This window comes from Amblyomma mixtum, chromosome 4 (genome assembly GCF_055824585.1).
Source record: "Amblyomma mixtum isolate Tamu chromosome 4, ASM5582458v1, whole genome shotgun sequence".
Taxonomy (NCBI): Eukaryota; Metazoa; Arthropoda; class Arachnida; order Ixodida; family Ixodidae; genus Amblyomma; species Amblyomma mixtum.
Genome location: NC_143015.1, coordinates 73,640,059 through 73,661,277, shown reverse-complemented (window position 1 = coordinate 73,661,277; position 21,219 = coordinate 73,640,059). Strand labels below are relative to the sequence as shown.

Below are 21,219 nucleotides of genomic sequence, written 5' to 3'. Positions count from 1 at the left end.
GGGTAACCTGAATTTTGTGCCCCATAAAAAGGTAACTCGTACTAAACAAATAAGGTGCTACAACCGAGCAAACTTCGGCGAAATAAACGCTCAGTTGTCAGTCTTTGCTGATCATTTTCTTCACGATTTTTCGTCACGCTCCGTGGAAACGAACTGGAACCTGTTCAGCGTGAAACTTGCTACTCTCATTGACAGATTCATACCCGTCATCAGTATCCCTTGCACTAACACAGCGCCTTGGTTTAATAGGCATCTACGTCGCCTTAATAACAAGAAAAAGCGCCTTTACAGACAAGCCGACAAGAACAGACACTCCGAATCTTGGCAACGGTACAAACTATGTGATAAGGAATATCAGTCTGAGTTGACATCTGCACGTAGGCACTTCTTCACACACGATCTACCAGCAATGCTAACAAACAATCCACGGAAGTTCTGGCAGATAATAAACCCCGCTAATCATCCTGACATTACTCTTACTAACGCGGAAGGCAGCAGTGTTCCAGTGGCCGAATGCGCCGAACTTTTCAATAACGCATTCACATCCATTTTTACCTGTGAAGATCTCCCTCTACCTCCTATTTCTGTCAGCACTTCTAATACATCAATGTCCGAAATATTTATCAGTGAGACCGGTATCTTATCCTTACTAGGGAAGCTTAAAACAACATCAGCATCAGATCACCTTGGCTTTAATAACAAAATACTCAAAAATTCATCTGATGGTATTCATCGCATCTTGTCCGCTATTTTTTCACAATCTCTATCATCAGGCGTGATTCCGCTGGACTGGCGCCTAGCTAAAGTTGTGCCAATTTTCAAGTCTGGCGATCGTTCCTCACCACTAAATTACCGACCCATTTCATTAACTAGCACTGTTTGCAAACTTCTTGAACATGTAATTCACTCGCAGGTAATTAACTATCTTGAAGAACATAACATTATCTTTAAATATCAACATGGGTTCCGTAAAGGCTACTCTTGCGAAACGCAACTTGCCGGATTCATTCAAGACATACATTCATCGATTGATGCTGGCATTCAAGTAGACTCCATATTTCTTGATTTTTCTAAAGCTTTCTACAGAGTACCACACAACCGGTTATTAATGAAACTAGCACTGCTTAATATTAACCCTCTTGTCATTGCATGGGTTAAAGATTTTCTCTTTTCCAGGTCTCAATTTACAACTGTCAATAACCACAATTCGTCTTTCAGCCAAGTACACTCTGGCGTCCCACAAGGAAGTGTGCTTGGCCCCTTACTTTTCCTAATATTTATCAACGATTTACCGGATTCCATTTCTTCCCATATCAGACTTTTTGCTGATGATTGTGTAATTTATCGCAAAATTTATTCTAACACCGATTGCCAATCTCTTCAACCTGACCTTGATTCAGTAACAGCATGGTGCTCAACCTGGCTTATGCAACTTAATCATTCAAAAAATAAAATTGATGTCTTTTACTAACCGAATGTCTCGAATTCAAACAGCATACTCCTTAAATAATACCTCACTCGAGCTAGTCACCACGTATAAGTACTCAGGACTTCACCTTCATTCAGACTTAGCATGGAACCACCATATTAACCTTATGCTTGCATCTGCTAATCGGTCATTAGGTTTCTTAAAACATAACCTAAAGCATGCTCCTCCTCACCTCCGTGCTCATGCCTATACCACTCTAATTAGACCTAAAATTGAATATGCCTCGGCTATTTGGGACCCTTACCAATCTTACCTAATAAATAACATTGAATCATTGCAGAACCGCGCCGTTCGTTTTATTTACTCCGATTATTCACGTAACACCAGCGTCACAGCCTTAAAGAAACGCGCACTTCGATTTTTTGCCTTCTTCAATTTTGACCGCCGCGATCATCCCTTTAAAGTTAGACGTTTCACGTGCAGAACATTTATCTATGCGCATTCATTCTTACCACGCACAATATCTGACTGGAACACTCTGCCTTCACATATCGCAACCACCACTGATCCTGATAAATATTTTAAACTTATATCTTCAATAACTACTGCTTAACTCTTCGCATACATTGTTATTTTATTTGTTCATGGCTTCCTTTTTTGCAGGGCTTGTTACTAAAAAGATTCATTGTATTAGTGTTCTGTTTGCATAATTTTAATAATGCAGTAATCTTCGTTCTTTGCCGCGCTGCCATTCTTTTGATTCTTTTGCTTACTTATTTCATCCAGTGTGTCTTATTTGTGCTTTTGTTGTTTGTTTTATATTTGTGGTTTTTCTTTTATTCTGTTCAATTGCCTGTGCCCCCTCCCCCCTATGTAATACCCTCTCGAGGGCCTTTAGGGGTATTCTGTATAAATAAAAAATAAATATCTGTATATTCGAAAAGGTCCGTACACCCAGCAACGTACAGTGGTTGATTGGGCCCTTCACAGGCTCCAGCTTCTTGTGGGGGAAACACTTTAAAGGCCTACTCGACCGAAAGTTTACTTACGCTAATTTTGGGCTCGGTATATTGCTCATGCTATGAGCAATATTTATGTTTGATATTAGGGCTGTAAAACATCTAGTATTTTAGTTAAAAGGGTTCAAAAACTTCTGTAGCAGACGACGCAGTCCCCTAGCGATGCATTGGACAAATAGCATTCAAGACCGGAAATGACGGACTATTGAGACACTGGCATCGCCGGCTCACTGGTTTCAGGCGTTCTCAAGTGAGTGAGCCCCCCTTGTAGGCCCTTTTTTCTGGTGCGTTTCTGGACGTTTTTGCCGCGAAGCTCGAAGCTATCTGAGAAAAATTAACTGCTGGCATCATGTTGACGCAGTGCGAGGCCAAAGGAATGCGGAAAGCACCACTGTACCCTTTTGGCTACTGCGCTTTACACCTGATCTTGAAAGCTGGTGGCAACTATCTGTAGTGCAGGTTTTAACGGGAATTCCACTCTCTTTTTCGGAAAAGATAACAATGGTGGGCATCTGACGCTTCTCCCTCGCACTAACCCCTTTTGTGGGCACAGCTTTGTCAATAAACCTCTTGCAATCTACATCATCAATGCATGTATACGTGTTCCTAGTCCGATCGGCAAAGCATGCCACGTTCCGAGGGGAGGGGGTGTCTCTAATCGGGAGAATAAAGACGGGGGACCGCTAGTTACAAGCTAGCTTAGCCGGTTCAGAAGCTAAAGTGCAAGACTTTGCTCATCGAAAAAAGCCCTTTTGACGTCACGTTGTTTACACCAGGCAGAGGTCTAAGGAGAGGTCTGCTTCATTTGAAAGGGAATGAACATGCACGCGTTTATTGCGGGTGCAGCTCTACCCGATGCGCAGTAATACAGTCGTGCACCAAGTGTATCTGCTGCCACGAAGACTGTACCCTGCGACTGTACAGTTGAGCCTGTACCCTCAAGACTGTACTGCACTTGCGAGATGGGAGTGGTATATCAGGTCCCCTTCTCATGCGGTTCCATGTACATTGGCCAAACTGGCAGGTGTGTCAAAAAAAGTTTAATGGAGCATGAGAACACAAGAAAAAATAGATCCCCTTTCCCATACAGGCGCCCACTGCAGCAAACGCCAATGCAAGCATGTGAAAGATTATGCAGAAAAGAGCAAAAGGCGACTGACTCCCTTGCCCAGTCTACTTTTCGATGCAAGGAGTGCAAATGCATTCCTGATTACAAGAACACGCGAGGTAATGGAGGCCTTCTGCAGGGTGTTTCACGTAACTTGAACCAAGGATTTAAAAACGGTAAACCAAAGCCTGCTGAAGCCAATGCTACATTGTTCGCCATCATGTGGCGCTCCTCAGAATATTTTTTTATTGCGCTTAATTACTTAATTAACTAAGATGGATTATGCAAATTTTCAAATATTCATTTTAGTGCCAAGGCCGTTACGTTAGGTTGTAGAGCAGGTTTATAAACAACCGATCCAGTTTATTGTAGCATCGTATCTCCTACGGGGTCCTTTTCCGGCAACTAAAGAAAGACCGTGAAATATCAAAAAACAACACGTGACTGCGCTCGTGCGCTACCATATTGCAGTGCTCTCAACGGCGCTTCGAGCAAACGGAGCGTGCCCGCTGACCGTGGCGAAGTGAACGGCCGCCACACCGCTGAGGAAAGTGCTGACGCACTGTTAAGCCACTGCCAAGAGCGGCGGCCATTCACTTCGCCACGGTCAGCGGGCACGCTCCGTTTGCTCAAAGCGCCGCAATATGGTAGCACACGAGCGCAGTCACGTGGTGTTTTTTTCATATTTCGCGGGGTTTCTTTAAATTCCGGAAAAAAGGACCCCGTAGGAGATACGATGCTACAATAAACTGGATCGGTTGCTTATAAACCTGCTCTACAACCTAATACAACTGTCTTGGCACTAAAATGAATATTTGAAAATTTGTATAATTCATCTCAGTCAATTAAGTAATCAAGTGCAATAAAAAATATTCTGAGGAGCGCCACATGATAACGAACAATGTTTGTTGGTTTCACCGGGCTGCGGTTTACCACTTTTTTTAAATCCTTGGTTCAAGTTACGTGAAACACCCTGTATATTCACCACAAGGGCACGATGTGTATCAGCAGCCCTTCCATTGCATCTTCCGAGATGGAACTGGGTTATCTGACCTCCCATGCCGCTTCCAGAGAACTTTTGTTGTCTTGATAAGTCTTTTTTGATGTCCGTCTTTTGTTCTTCAATAAAAAACCAGTTGATAGTCAGCGCTTGTTTGTGTATTGTTTTTATAAAGAAAATAACTACACTGCACGCATAGCACAGCGCACATGTGCTGTTAGCTCGCGTGTCCGCTCAAAAATGCCAACCTGATAATACAAGGTCTTTTTCTACTTGGCCTACGTTTAAATATGCCTCCTTCCTCCGCGATGTTTGAACTTTGCACAAGCTGTAATCGAATACTGCCAGGCAAACATCCCGGCGCGATCATCTTCATGAAACACGTTTAAAACATTTTCTGCGGGGTTTCATCCGATCTAAGATGTGAGTTGATCCAGGCCAACTAGGGGCTCATTTCGCTCTTGCGCATAGCATTGCGTTAGGTGTCAGAGTATCTTACCCGCAGTCATTACGCAACGTATTCATCGTTATCAAAAGAGACAGGGTAGATGCAGCTCCCTCTATCCTCGCTTTTACTGTCGTCAGAAGCGTTAAAAGAAACGTTTTTTTCATATATGAGCAGTATTTATTGAGCAAAGTGCTGCATGCGCCACAGGTACCAGCGCTTTGCACGAGCCGCATCGAGCAGACGCTTCGAAACTGCCAGACTCCTGTCTCAAACATGCGTCACTTCCGGGGCCCGTTTTTCCAGCTTCGGTATTGAAAACTCTGATTTTTGTGTGCCATTGGCACTTTAACTGCTTGAAACTGGAACGTAAAGCTTTGTGGGTAACATTATCCGGCGGTGCACTATTAAAAAACAACATTTTTACGGTGTGCAAAATTTTGGTCAAGTAGGCCTTTAAGTGACCCCAGATAGGGCATGTAAATTACATTTTCCAGGCAAGCTTTTCAACATGGAAGCCAGAAAATGCAACTACTGGCAAAGGTTGCCTTGACTAACATCATGTGCCACAGGCCACCTTAACACAATGTTGTGAGCTGGTTGGTAAAAACAGGAAAGCTAACAAAATATGTTCTACTAAAGGTGTGCCAGAACTTCATTCAACACTGCTGTTCCCTTTCTGCTTTTTTAAACGGCGCATGTTAGCAAATGTCTTTGGGTACAAGTCACACTACATTGGTTTTTTGTGCTTGTGTCTCTGCACATGTTTCTTGAGGTGTCCACTTTGTGCAAAGGCCAGAGGGCACAGTTCGCACTGGTATGGCTTCTCCCCCGTGTGGCAACGGAGGTGGACTACCAGCGTGTTCCTCATTTTAAAGGCACTGCCACAGTAGTCGCAACTGTAAGGACGCTCACCCGTGTGAGTGCGCACGTGCTTGACCAGGCCTCGCTTTTCTCTAAAGGCACTGTCACAGTAGTCGCAACTGTAAGGACGCTCACCCGTGTGAGTGCGCACGTGCTTGATCAGGCTTTGCTTATCTCTAAAGACACTGTCACAGTGCTCGCAACTGTAAGGACGCTCACCCGTGTGAGTGCGCATATGGCTGACCAGGCCTCGCTTATCTCTAAAGGCACTGCCACAGTGCTCGCAACTGTAAGGACGCTCACCCATGTGAGTGCGCAAATGGACGACCAGAGTGGCCCTTTTAGCAAAAGCTATGCCACACTGGTGGCAACAGTATGGATTATCACGTGTGTGAGTGCGCATATGTTTGGTCAGGGTCCCCTTTTCTGTAAAGGCACTGGCACACAAGTTGCAACTGTAAGGACGCTCACCCGTGTGAGTGCGCATATGGTTGACCAGACGGCTCTTCACAGGGAAACCACGGCCACAGTTGTTGCAACTGTAAGGATGCCTACGCCCACCAGTGTGAGTGCGCATATGGCAGCCCAGGTTGAACTTTTTAGCAAAAGCACTGCCGCAGTGGTCGCAAATGTACGGACAATCACCCGTGTGAGTGAGCTGCATGTGTCTGACCAGGACCTGTTTTCGCATAAATGCACTGGCACAGTAGTCGCACTGGTATGGGCGTTCGCCCGTGTGAGAACGCATGTGATACACCAGCCAACTTCTCTTCTCGAAGGCTTTGTCACAGTGGCTACACTCATGCGGCTTTTTAACCTTGGGTTCATCCTTGCTGTTACCCCCACTGGTAGTAGCAGCTGTCGTGCCGCAGTTCACAGGGCACATTTCTCCAGGTGAACTCTGTCCAGAAGCGCCATGTTTTCTGTCTTCAGAGATCAAGCCTGCATGTGAGCAACACAGTAATTTCAATACGATGCAAGACTGGCCTGCCTAGTGCTAGGCTGATGAGACAGAGAATGCGAATGGCATTGCTGAGCTAGATTGAATAAATTCAGCTTTCTGTCTCCTGCTCTGAATTCAAGATAAAGATAACAACACTTCAGGTTGCGAACACTTCAAATAGTTCATTGTTAAGAACAAAAAATTGGCAGACGCTCAGCTTGGTTAAGCCCGGAAATTGCGAAAGCAACTTCATCCGTTTCTTCAGCCCGCATCCGCCGTGTCTACCGCCGCTCTGCGCCGACGGTTGGTTGGTTGCGACTGAGAGAAGGATGAAAAGGAAAGTGCACGGGCCTGCCTACTGGCTCCAGCCGAGCCACCACCGCTGCCACGTGCAGATAGAAGAGAGTTGAAAGATATGAGGAAAGATAAACACCGCTCATTAAACTTGGCCCTGCACTTGTAGATGCAACCGCATCAAGCGATGTTGACCGGCGTGCTCGCCAGGCTGCTGCATACGCACGTTGTTCAGCTAGCCGTTCTTCCCGTTCTTTGTCTGTTTCTTCGGCGCGGCGCCGTCGCTTGGCCGCAGCAGATCGTTCCAGCCTCGCCTTGTACACATCATCCGACATAGCGCACTGAGAGGAACGCAGCTGCAGCCCCCCCCTCGTTTTATCCCGCTCTAGCGAGCGCCCTCTCTCGGCAGCGGCGCAGCCGGCGTGTAATGCTGTACCTCCACCATCGATGGCACGAGCTGGGGCCCCGTCTCTCGGTCTGTCGTGACGTCACACGGTCACGTGACGCGCCGCTGTGTAAGGAGGCGCCACGACCATCGATGGCAGAAAAGTGCAAGCAGTATTGCTTTCGGAATAAAAGGAAGGCACCTTTTTAAAAACAATCTGGCACTGCGTTATGATCTGCAATACAAGAGACTGAAGCCATTAACTACGCTGCGTTTACAATAAAGATTTCATGTCTATTTGCACATCAGAATGAAACCCAGAGAATGCAGTATTTATTCATAAATTCCATGATGAAAGAAATGTTTTTACAATTTACAAAGTTAGTGCTTTCCCAACACAGCTCAAGCTAAAACCTAGATCGGCACTGTCTCGAAAGGTCCAGTTTACGAAACTGAAAATAATCATGCAGACCTGAAAAGTTATTTTCCTTGCTTTGTTTTTCATGCAGCCAAAGCGACCAAGCACTTCTTGCTGTGGTACTGCCAATTTTCATTAGCAAATCAGCAGTGCCCACAAAACAATGCAAAATCAGTGCCCATCTGACAAGATGATAAACTGAAGCACATCAGGCAGTCTAACTGCTCTAGCTCTTGAGCCAGGCTTGCCTCAGTACATTCAAATAAAATAACCATGATAAGGTTTTAAGTATTCAGCCAAGGTTTTGAGTTCATTGGGAGCAGAAGTTCGAAGTGCATAAATGCCTTTGCCTCGCACATATGGCACTCACAGATAGCTCCTGGAGCCCAATTCACTGACACTAACAAGCAGGACAAGTAAGCAAATGAATTCACTTCACTGGCAGAACTGTCTTCAACTCAGTGAGGCTTCATGCCTATGTCATTACTGTAACCTTTGGTGCCTGCTGTCCACTCTTCGCAAGCAAACTTTTGGCAATTACCTTCATCGCTGGAACTGTTATTCGCTGGCTTGTTTCCAATCTTGTCAGCTGCACGCTCTATGATGAGTTCGCCCAAAAGGCAAGCACTGGCCACTGATGCGTCAAAAGACACGAAGGAGATGCCGATTTCTTCGAGAACGGCATTGTTGGTGTCCTTCACCTTGAATGTTCTGGAAGCAAGGGGGGGGGCAGCTCTCAATTATAGAACTCCACCTTAAGGTTCTAGGTAGTGCACTGGGATTGCACTATTCTGCGTCGAGAAAAATAAGGAGTGATCTATGCCCTCCTATCTGGACACCCAATTCTTGAAATTCAAAGCAGCCGCCGCAGTGGCTCAGTGTTTATGGTGCTCGGCTGCTGACCCGAAAGACGCGGGTTCGATCCCGGCCGTGGCGGTTGAATTTCTTTGGGGAAGAAATTCTAAAGGCCCGTGTACTGTGCGATGTCAGTGCACGTTAAAGAACCCCAGGTGGTCGAAATTTCCGGAGCCCTCCATTACGGCGTCTCTCATAGCCCTAGTCGCTTTGGGACGTTAAACCCCATACACGAACCAAACCAACCAACCAAATTCAAAGCTATCTATTTCGATAAAAACGCGGTCGGGCTTCCCGGCAAAGTTCGACCACTTTGGCATGAACAGTATAAAAAAAATTAAAAAAACTTATAGGTGACAGGGAGCTGACTCGAAATGTGCTAATTGTGGTGCTTAACATCCCAAAGCTACAACTGGTCACGTGAGATGCCACAGTGTGGTGATGGACGAAAGAGGACAAGATCAATAATTTCTAGCAATGCTGCCTGCTTTAAAACAGAAGGCTGTGGCCTCCGCAATTGGCTCCGGCTGCGAGTAACAGTGCGCTTAATCTCAGAGGCCACGCACACATACAGGAGCTTCCAGGTGCAGCCCACAGATAGCCACAGAGGCCGCAAGCTGCTATCATCACCGTAAATTTTTTCCTCCGCCGCGAGCTCCTGCTATCTATATCGGCATCAGTATCACCAGCTCCAGCTTTTTTGCGGCTGTCAAAGGCACAGGGAGTTGTGGTCGCGTGTTAGTTCACCGTAGTTGCGGCTTTCATGTGTTATCACCAAGCGTTGCAATTTTAGCACGAAGGGCAAGCACTTTAATGGATACAAGGCTGGGAGTTCGCACTCGAACACGGCAAGTGTACAGTGGGCCAGACATTCGACGTGGCCCAGAAGTGCGGCAGTTGCGACAGCGATGTTTCGTATGCGACTCCAAGCGCTGAGGTTTTAGTGGGCCAAAGTTGGGAAGGTTTCTAAACAGATGTGTAAAGTGAGCATCCCTGAAAACTGTGTGTGGAATGTGGCATGCGCGGAGTCCACACAATGTCGTTGTACGTGCTGTGGGTCCGCAGCAGCTGCGACAACAGCAACACTAATGAGGACTAGTAGTCAGTTCAGCAAACACTTAGTTAAAGTAAGCTTGGGTTGTGGAACGTGCGCACGTTTTTTTCACTGAGATTAGGGGGGGGAGCCAAGTTTCAAGTTTGGGGAGCGCCTATTACTGTATAAACACGTGTAAGGGCCGCACCCCGTTTTTAAAAAAAAATAAATCCGTGTAAGGGCCGCACCCGAACTTTCCACGACCCACGCCTTTTAAATGCACACCGCGTGGCCTCAGCGATCAGCTCCAGCTGTGAGCAACGGTGCACTTGATCGCGGAGGCAATGCTTCCACAGGAGCTTCCAAGTACCATATGGATGGCGCCCGAAGCCGTGGTCATCATCACCGTCGTCAACTTTTTCCTCCGCTGCCACCTCCCACTATCCACATCAACATCAGCATCGCCAGCTCTAGCCTTTTGTTGTTTTTGTGGCGTGCTAGCGCACTCGCCATAGCTGCGGTGGTTGTGGCTTTCGCGTCCTGCCACCGAGCCTTGCAGTTTTAGCTCGATAGGCTAGCACCTGAATAGCTACACGGCTGGGAGTTAGCTCTCGAACACGGCAAGCGTGCAGCGGGCAGGAAATTCGACGTGGCCGAGGAGTGCGTCCGATGGTGGTGCAACCAGAAGGATGCATTGAGAAACACAAGCTGCAAAAAGCCCGCTTTCCGAGGCAAGCCGCGCAAGTTTCCTGAACTTGAAGAAGAGCTGGTCTATGTGATGGAAGTGCGGAACAACGGCTATGCGTTGACTGCGGACATGCTGCACAGCTTCTGTTGGGATGAGCATGCACCAGAGCACAGCACCAACTCAGAATCGAAATACTCGGCAAGTGACGATTGGACGCAGAATAAATGCTGCTCATTCCCTGATTGGTGTGTTTTCACTTAAAAAGAAATTTTTTTTTGCAAATCACGTGCATGGGCCGCACCCCGAAAATTGGCCCTCGAATCTGGAAAAAAAAAGTGCGGCCCTTACACGTCTTTATACGGTATGTGCGGAAATAAAAAAATCTGATTTTTTTTCTTCGGAAAACGGGGTGCTGCCCATACACGAGTACGGCCCTTACACGTCTTTATACGGTATGTGCGGAAACAAAAAATCAAATTTTTCACGACTAAAATGCCCATTATGCGAGTGCTCCTGTTGTGCGAGTAATTACGATATTTCTGCACTCCAATGCTCGGCTCCTGCACTCCACTCCACCAGTTATCTGAGCTCTGCTTGTGACATTCCCCCCCCCCCCCCCCCCCCCCCCCTGCATCAGTGATTAGACAATTATGTGATAGTTGACAAGCGATAAGGTAAATGCAGTGAGCTAGGGAAAGAAAAATGATAGGCGTAAAATTAAGAGATTGGAAGCGGGCGGAGTGGGCGAGAGAACAAACGCGGGTTAATGACATCCTAGTTGAAATCAAGAGGAAGAAGTGGGCTTGGGCAGGGCATGTAATGCGAAAGCAAAATAACCGCTGGTCCTTAAAGGTGCAGTGAAGAGGAATCTGAACTCGTCTTTTTGCCGCGGGAACTCAATTCACACGTTCCGAGCATTCTTAGAAACTTCGATTTATTGCCCTGTGTGGCCGATTTCCCTAATTAAATCGAATTAAAAGACTGGCTCTTGCCTTTTTTTTTAATTCTCCCCGCATGGTGGCCGGAGTTTACCTTTCACCCAGTCCCGCGGCGGCTTGCCGCTCTGCCATCAGCGGAGTAATACGTAGTAATCCGTAGAAGCAAATAGTCCGCGCGTATTTTAATTTCTGCGGGCTCATTTTGCGGCTATATTATCTGCAAATGAAACTATTTATTCACGGAAACCTAGAAAACAAAATAAAGCGAAAGTAAAGCCCCCACGGAGCTGGCTAAAAGGCACTCTACGCGTTGGTCAACTCCGCCCACCGTACGGGGAGAATTCAAAAAACAAAGGTGGGAGCCGGACGTTAATTCGATTTAATTAGGGAAATTGGCCACACAGGGAAATAAGTCAAAGTTTCTAAGAATGCTCGGAACGTGTAGATTGAGTTCCCGCGGCAAAAAAACGAGTTCAAATTGCTCTTCAGTGCACCTTTAAGAATAACGGAGTGGATTCCAAGAGAAGGCAAGCATAGCAGGGGGCGGCAGAAAGTTAGGTGGGCGGATGAGATTAAGAAGTTTGCGGGAATACGGTGGCCGCAACTGGCGAAGGACAGGGTTAATTGGAGAGACAAGGGAGAGACCTGTGCCCTGCAGTGGGCGCAGTCAGGCTGATGATGATGATGTGATAGTCGACGGTGCCGGCCACCCACAGCAAGATAAAGTGAACATGCTGAACACCAGCCTTGTAAGGTCAGGTGGGCACTTTTTGCGTGAGGTTAAAATAAATGCAAACTGTCCACGATAAAGTGGGAGGGTGAGTTCATTACACGATTAAATACGGTAGGTAGCACTCTAGTCTGCAAATCCACATCACAGAAAACAAACTTCCAGGAGAACATAGATGAGTTTGCTGTTCTTGGGAGGAACTCTCAAGTTATGAACAGCAGCGTACTGTGATATCTATTAAAAAAAAGATATATGCAAGAGTTCCGCAAAATTCACCTAAAGGGCCGGAACAAGGAGGCCAATAAACGAGGTTAAAGTAAACTGAGAGTAGTACAAAACACCACAGAAACAAAACTGACGTGTAAAGTTGAGAGACTGGGAAAAAAGAGTAGGTGAATTAGCGAACAAACTGGAGCAAATGACATTCTCATCGAAAGAAAGGGTAAAATGTGCTGCCTAAAGGACGTATAATGTGAAAAACGGATATCCAGAGGTCTATTAAGCCAAAAGAATGGATTTCAAGGGAAGGAAAAGAGCCAGCTCTGGCCACTGAGGTGTGGAAAGATGAAATTTGAATCATACAGGGGAAGAGCGGCTACTGCTGGTTAGGATGTAATTGGAGAGCCTTACAAAGGGCCGTTACTCAGCAGAGGATGCAATTCCAACTGACGATGAATATGACAACACACCTTGTCTGCCAACATGACTTGGCAGCACCTGGAGAGCTTTGAGAAGAAACGTCTTGCGTTGCCTCACACCACTCGCCTTCAGGCACAGAGACTGTGGCACCCAGCAGCAGCTTCTTTTTCTCTCCCAGTGCCCTCCGAACCACCAAGACGAGTGCCACGTCAAGTGTCTCAGAGCTGCCCGGGTACATCTGGAAGGTGTAGCTGACACTCAGGGAGCCCACTGGGATGTCACACGCAAACAACCTGTCAAAGAAAGCATCGCACAGATTTGTGACACCTACCTTGAGAGAAAGCCTAGCAACACATGACACTGGAGCCTCAAAGAATATAAGCCCCATAAAAAGTGTCCCAAGTTGCAAAAAGGATACCCCCCCAAAAAAACAAAAAAAAAACACCAACTGGAAAAGTCTCAAAGAATTAGCGTGCGGCTGTGAATATAAGGAGAAACACAGAACTGTTGAAAGCCACATTCACCGCTGAGTGTTCAGCACTAAGAGTGAGTGAAACCCTGAGCCGCGCTGCAGGGTTCCAATCGAAACCCCTACTGAAAAGCGCAATCAATCCGAAACCGATTTCTACTGAGAGAAAAACCGGAGAAACATAAACGTCAACCCATGTGTACTGAAAAGAGCTAAGACCCAAATAACCAGAGAAATGCAAGAAAGCTTTGGAAATTAGGAAGCGTGGCGAATCTTGCATCAGTGGCAGTCAGTGTCTCTATCGGCAATGGAGGCAGCGTTTCTGGGGTGCAGTGCACGAATGGCACTTGTTCTCACGAGATGTGCATGACGCGAGTTTTTCTTCATGTTTATCGCTTGGCTGCAGATATATATACCATATAAACGCGTGTCAGGGCCACACCCATTTATGGGCTGCACCCTGTTTTCCCGAAGTAAATATGAAAAAAATTATATATCCATGTAAGGGCTCTACCCAAACTTTCCATGACCCATGCAGGAACAGCCTTCAAAATGCATGCGCCGTGGCCCCTGCGATTGGCTCCGGCTGCGAGCAACTGGGCACTTGATTGCAGAGGCCACATGCACGCACAGGAGCTTCCAAACGGCGCCCAAAGCCCTGAGTTACAGTAATCCCTCGTTATAACGAAATCGCTTTATTCGAAATTTCTTCTGGTCCCGACCCAAACGCATGCATTTTAAGCTGCATTACTCGAAGCGCACAAAGAGCTTGACCCGCTTAGAGCGAAGTGGCGAGTGGAGGAATCACTGCCGCCAAGCGTAGGAATCGCCGCCGTGGCGGCGACCCTTCGCGCATGTAGTGCCAAATTAATACCGCCGACGAATTAGACTCATGCAGGCATAGAACAGGCCACAAAAGTACCAAACCCACGATCGATGACCTGCCTAGTAACGGGCACCAAGAGTGCCGAGTGTCCCCTGCTCAGCGGGGCCAAATTCCATGGTGCAACGCGCCCGAACCGTTAATCTCGGTCGGAAGCGCATTCCTGGTGTTCCCCGTGACAGAATTCACAAGAAAATAAAGTTTTCCTTGCGCTTTGCGATGCCGGAAAACCGCGGTGTCTTGGATGCGGAAAAGTGGCCAGTCATGCTCGATTCGCGCCATTCAACGAGACAAACGGTCTAAATGCGTGGTAGGGTCACTGAATTTTGTTGTTACGGCGGGGACACATGTGCGAAAAGCGAGCGCGATTCACCACAGCGCGAAGTTGCGAACGGCGTCGCAGCGTCCGATCGCAGCTCGCCGGCTGCGTCATGTCAACGACGGGCCGCCCGCGGCAAACGCAACGACGGGTAGCGGGAGCCAATGTGAGTGCGGAGAGCCACAGCGTCATGATGATGTAGGGCGCGCTCCTTTGAACTGGGCCGGCCTGCCCACGGCCAGTCTCGACGCGCTCGCTCGCTCGTGCGCGCCGAGACTGGCCGTGGCCTGCCAGCTTTGATGCCGGCTGCCGGCGTCTGAAAACGCGATAGTATTGTTCGTTCAAGTTCATAGCAAGCCCTGGGGGTAGAGGTGATGACTGCGATACAAGCAAATTTCATCCAATAGCCGCTTTGGTGCTACTCCTGCCTGATGCGGTTCGCCTGCCGTCTGCTAGCTAGCTCCGTTGCTGAAGGCGTCACGGAAGTCTAACGTATCTTTTATTATGGGACCGGTTGACAGTAAAGGGTTGCCGAGTGTAGCGCCTTTATTTGAGTGCTGGCCAGTCCCGAAGCGCCAACAGCTGCGGCATCGATGTGGAACCGGCTAGGCTTAGCGCCGACCAAGGCACAGCGCGCAGTTTGTCACCCGGCGTTCCTGCAGGCAGCGTCGTTGCCGAAAGCTCCACTCTTGCACAGACATGCTGTTGTTGCTAGAATCTAGGAGGCAAACTTTATGGCAGCATGGCTGCTTTGTATTTTTCTTGTGCGAACGGGAAGTAAGCCGAGCCTGCCGGCTTGTCGATCAGCCTGGATCCCGTCTGGATCACAAAAATGAGCTAAAGCTTGTTCTTGATATAGATAATAAACTCTAGTATAAGAAATTTGATCTATATCATCTTTGAGGATCACTGACCAATACTGAGTTGCTGGTAGAAGTAAGAAATGTGCTACGAGCAAATTTTGCAGCGAAAGCTACATTGGCCACGGACTTGCGATTTCGCTGTGGCAGTGCTCCAAGGAGGCACAGAGATCGACCTTGAGCTGTTGCCTAGCAACCACCGCAGCTGGCGGACGCCGCACGGTGTCATCGCCAGCTTCCTCGCAGTTGTGGCGCAATTAAATCTCGACTGTTTTAGCTTTTTTCGAGCGGTCGCTTATATCGAATTATCGCTTATAACGAATTTTTTCGCCGTCCTGCTGACTTCGTTATAACGAGGGATTACTGTACCATCATCATCGTCAACTTTTTCTTCCGCTGCAAGCTTGTTATTTATATCGGCATCAGTACCATCCCCTCCAGCTTTTTGTGGCTCTCAAAGACATGGGAGTTGTGGTAGCATGTTAGTTCATCACAGCCGTGGCTTTCGGTTGCTGTCGCCGAGTGCTGCAACTTTAGCACGATGGGCAACCACCACCTTAATAGCTACACAGCTAGGAGTTCGCTCTCGAATACGGCAAGCGTGTAGGCCAAGAAGTGCATTCAACGATGGCGCGAACAAAAGGATGAACTTTCCGAGGCAAGCCGTGCAAGCGTCCAGATCTGGAAGAAGAGCTGCTTTGCTATGTGATGGAAGTGCGGAACGGCTACGCGTTGACAATCAACGCGCTGCGAGATTTCTTGAAGGATGAGCATGCGCCAGAGCACAGCACCAGCTCGGAAGACTGTGAGTTACAACTGAATGTAGAATATATGCCGCTCATTCTGTGATCTCTGCGTATTAATTAAAAAAAAAAAAATTTGCGCATCACGTGTATGGGCCGGACCCAGAAAATTGGCCCTAAAATCTGGAAAAAAAGGTGCGGCCCTTACACGTATTTGAATGGTAATCTGTGTTATAGGAAACAAACTTCGAGTTGTCAGTGCGCATTACGTGTGTCGTTCAAAATTTTTTTTATTTCCGATACCCTCATGGCCCACAGGGCATTATTGAAGGGAGTGGTACATACCGTAAAATTCTGAACAAGCGCCCCCACCCTTGCAAGGGCCCCCCCTAACTTCACTGTCAATTTCACATTTCCGCGCCTTTCCGGGAAAGGCCCCCCCCCCCCCCCCCCCCCCCCCGCGCCCAAGCAACACTGGTCTGCCCCATCCAGTTCAAGGATCCAATCCAATCCTGCTTTTCAAGCCATTCGCATGCTCGTTTGCACACGCCATTTGTCTTGTTTTGGCGTTGCCGAGTTTGCGATGCCGGTGCATTCGTACTCAGTGGCGAAGAAAGTTGAGGTCGTACAATGGCATCGATAAAACGGAAGAAACCTGCACCAAACGTCTCGGCATTTCAAGCTCGACCGCATACGAATACGGGAATGGGACAATTTCAAAAAATGCTTCAGCATAACTGCGGGAGAGCAAAACATCGAAGCTGAGTAACGGCGCCCCAGTTTTCAGTGAGCTCGTGGACAATGCGCTCTTCGAGTTCTTCTAGCGGGAAACAACGGCAGGACGTGCAGTTAGTAACCGGCTTCTCTCTGAAGAGGCTGTCAGAATAGCCAACAACACGCAGTTGGGAAACACTCTAGCCGTGGCGCCAGAAGACCGGGGTGGGCTTCAAGCGGAATGCTGTGAACTTTTTTTTTGCGACTGACTTGGAGGAGTCTTTTGATGGTTTTGAGAGTGATTGACATAGCAGTCATAAATCTTTCACTCAGTGAAGTTCATGTTGCTAGAGATAAATAAAATCTTAAATCCATGTGCAGTGCACTTTTTTTTTTCTGGCGTGAAAAAATCGCCGCCATCTTGAATTTTGGCGCCGTTCCGGGATAGTGCCCCCCCCTACTTTGCCAGTGATTTCGACTTGCTGGAGAGGGGGCGCTTGCTCGGAATTTTACGGTAGATATAAAATGAAACTGTTACAAACTGTTTCATCCCTGTCTTAGCGCCGGTTCTTACACTCACGTCAAACCAACTCGCCAACAGCACATTCTGTTAATGAGCAGACTATGCATGGACATATATTTCAATTCTGTAATAACAGTCCTCGTAGCACCGGTTACACAGCTCAGCGTGCTCGTACGTTGACGAAGCGAACACGCTGAGCGGCGCGTTCACTAACATGGAAGCGCGTGCAATATTAGCTAGCCACAGGTGTTTTCCTCACCGCAGGTGTGTGCCCCGGCATGAACTTCGTGCAAAGAGCACTTAGACGGGTACTTGAAGTTCCTCTGCTGCTCTGCACATATAAATCAAGGTGCGTCAAAAACCTAACCATGCGGGCACGCAAAGCCCACAGCCGCAAAGCACTAAAACATACTGAAACTCAGCTGGCCGCCTGCTGCGTCGCCAAGTATAGGTTTTCATCGGTTTCCGACATTCAGGTTGTCATTTTTCAGTCTTCCTCAAGTGATAAAAGTGCACAAGCAGTTTCAAAACAAATCTTATATATTTCAATATCCAAACATGTAAACTGCATGCATGTTTGTCAGACTCAGAAATCCGAGGTGTAATTCAGCATTTCATCAAAGCGCTTGTGCCTGTGAGACAGGCCTGTGGCAGCCTACCTGTATTTTAGTTGTTGGCCTTTTCTACCTTACAGGAACTTATATTTCAGCACGAGAATTCTTTTTGTGGTTAGGAGCTGGCATTCTATCAATACAAGCCAACTTCGACTTCTCCTCGGCGTCCCTTTAATGCCAGTCAAGGCGCCAAGTGAGCTGCATAGTCGTACAGAAGCTGCCGTGAAGGACAGCCAACAAGGTGCTTGACTGCTTCTGGTAAATGTATACACATGCACAGAGGGCTCTGTGCAATCGGTCCACTGTCCTGTTTTTACAGTGCTTAAGAAACAGTCATTGCTCGTGTGCGTTAACTGTGCCCCCTCCCCGTCAATGCCCCACAACAAAATCGATGCTGAAGTAACATGATGAGTTTTACTGTTCGCACACCTAGTGTTCTGTATGCGGGGGTGCAGACAGATTGAAAGGTGCCACAAAATGACTACTGCGTGAGCCGTATTAAAGAAGCCAACAGTCACTGAAACAAAGAAAGGCATTGAGGAATACTTCCATTTTTTTCTTTTATTTGTGGCGTTGAACAAAAGCAGGGCAAAGGCAAAGGCAAGATAAAAGATGGTTATGAGTAATGGACTCGATTCCAAGAGAAGGCAAGCGTAGCAGGGGGTGCAGGAGTTAGGTGGGCGGGTGAGATTAAGAAGTTTGCTGCGATAGGGTGGCTGGCACAGGACAGGGTTAGTCAGGCTGATGATCATGATGATGCTGATCGAAGAAAAATTAGTAGTGCATTCACTTTATGGCTAAAAGCGTTTGATTACAAAGAAAAGAAAAAAGCAACCACAAGCTGCTGGTGGGATCCGAACTCACGGCCTCCACATTCCATGTATGGTACTTTACCAACAAAGCTTTGGTAGTGGCTGACCAGTCTTCTGCTTCAAAGATATTTACGGCATTCATTTACAGCTGTGCGGCCACAGCTGGTTACTCGTGGTGCGTATACTGCGACTGGCGATCGCGACGTTGCCGATGTACAAGCAGCAGGCCAACGCTCACTGGTGATGTCAGAGTCTGTGAGAGCGAGCGAGTGGATGTAAGTGCAATCATGTGTGAATGTGCAGACCTATGAAGTGTCGTCAAAAAGTACTCTGCTCGAAGTCACACCGGACACAAGGCCACCTGTGATGATTGCCATGAAGAACAACCCAGGACACCAATCTCATTCGAAACTGCCAAATACTTCAAGAGAATTATCAAGGGCCCGCAAATTCCACTCAAAAGCACAAATATCCCAATGAGAAGAGTGTAAAAAACACCCATTATGGAACATGGGGGCATGGCTAAAGCTCTCGTCTCCCAAAGGAGTGCTGACCATTTCTGCAACACCCACCCCTCCTCTTATAATGTCCTTAACGAGACCTTCAGGGCAATAAGACCTGCTTTCTCTGGGTTCCCAGAGGACTGCCCCCCCCCCCTCACCTGAAGTAAGGGGCTGCCCTGGGATTGGCCACGTCCTCTGGGGTGAAGCGCAGGAGGAGGCAGCCCCCTCCGTTGTACGCCCACTCCGTGCACACCTCGGCCACTCCGCAGCCATCGCAGAGCGAGCGTCCCTGGTCGCGAGGCTGCAGCTGCTGCTGGGACAGGTCGGACCAGGCCACGGAGCTCACCTCCTGCACCGACGCGGTCGTGTGGAGCAGCGTCTTGTTAGCTTGTGTGCATATTGATCGCACTTTTTTTTTTTTTTAAACTGACACCACAAACTTAGGGGTGCCAGCATTACGTGGGGTAAATTTTTTACAAAAATTTTTGAGCACTGAAAACGCAAACAAGTAGCAGGCAGACACCCCTTGTCACACAGGCGTGCTACCCGCGATTACGCCGCTAAACGCGGTTATCGCAAACCGAGCTCGGTGACCTCGGCATATGTCAATAACCAAGAAGGTAAAATGCGAAAAGCCCACGAACTGGCCCGCTTCAAGAACGTACTTTCTTCGCACTAAATCACGTTCCAAGAGCAACGCATCAAAAGAGACAAAGTGTATAGTGCTGCGTGACGGCGCTTTTATGCAGCCTTCGATCTCGTCCGATGGCGCAGCAACAGCAACATCCCGCGGTGCTCAAGCTACGCATTTTGCCGTCGTTACACCGAAAAATGTCCACTCCCTGCCGCATCGTTGATGTACTTAGGTGACGCATTCGCAACGCTCGAAGCATTGGATTCCACGCGCTTACCGCAATGATGCCGCCCATGAGCGTGGCGGACGACGGCGCTCTGTACTGCCTAGTCGTCGCTAGGCCTAACTTGTTTCGTATCGTAGCCACAATGGACGGCGCTTTTGAAATGACCAATGCTATCACGAAAGTTCTACTTACGGCACTGCCTTACTGACAACTTAACTGCTTCACATTAAAAGAAATATATACGATCGATTTCAGCGACGCCTTAGCAGCGGAGCTGGCGTGTAAGCAGATCGGGTCACTCGCACTGCAACGGCGGCAGCTGCTACGCGGCTGCGAACGTAAAACTAGCTTGCATCGCAGTTACTACTCCTACCAGCAACACGGTACAGGCCAGCAATCCTTAAGGAGGATTCATTTTTGACGTTCCCGTATCCCGGGGCTTATTATTTACGAGAACAAGAAGGTTTAGCCGGATCACCGCGTCACTTCGTTCGTTGCACCGCAACCCAGAACGGTGGCGAGCCTTGCGACAATGGCGAACCGCAGTTAAGTTTGGTATATGCGATAAAGCATAGCCGCATTTAGACTGCCCGTGTGACCGCAGGTCAACCAACAGATGGCAGCCGCTGCATCGCTGATAGAGCAAGATGGTCATCTGCCCGTGCCATCTGTCAAACAGATTGCAAGTACGATCACGGTCAGCTAGACTCGACATCGTCGAGAAATTGCAGCGGCAAGTTAGGGGTGCGGTGATTACGCGGGGAATAAAAAAAAATGAATTTTGACAACAAAATTCGGGGGTGCGATCATTACGTGAGTGCGATCATTATGCGAGTAAATACGGTAGAAAACCTGCCTCCTCCCATATGCTGTTTCTTATGACAGCTAATATTCAGAAAGAAAATTTAATGCTGTGCACCTTACTTAGGTAGTGTATTTTGGTTCAGTATATCCAAGGTTAACATACAAAAGTTTGTTATATCCAAGGTGGCATACTTAGGTTCACTACAGCTGATGTTAACAAACTAAAGTTTATGCCCAAGGTGGCATACTAAAATCTGTTATATCCAAGGTAGCATGCCAAGTTTGTATAGGTAGTATATTGTTTGTTTATAGCTCGTGGCACTGCCA

The 21,219-nt window shown here is 47.7% G+C and overlaps 1 protein-coding gene across 6 annotated transcripts in view; it reads right to left on the bottom strand.

Moving 5' to 3' along the window:
• Nucleotides 1-4,447: 4,447 nt before the first annotated feature.
• LOC149347008 (uncharacterized) overlaps nt 4,448-21,219 on the bottom strand; it is a 318,847-nt gene continuing 302,075 nt past the window's right edge. For 3 of the 6 annotated variants that reach the window (XM_089586805.1, XM_089586804.1, XM_089586803.1), the window contains exons 14-17: nt 19,387-19,577; nt 12,839-13,081; nt 8,447-8,616; nt 4,448-6,807 (exon numbers count right to left, since the gene is read on the bottom strand). In XM_089586805.1, coding sequence (XP_089442931.1) covers nt 5,732-6,807; nt 8,447-8,616; nt 12,839-13,081; nt 19,387-19,577 — 1,680 coding nt within the window. In that variant the 3' untranslated portion in view covers nt 4,448-5,731. The remainder of the gene's footprint in view (nt 6,808-8,446; nt 8,617-12,838; nt 13,082-19,386; nt 19,578-21,219) is intronic. The other 3 variants (XM_089586806.1, XM_089586807.1, XM_089586808.1) reach the window with 3 other exon arrangements.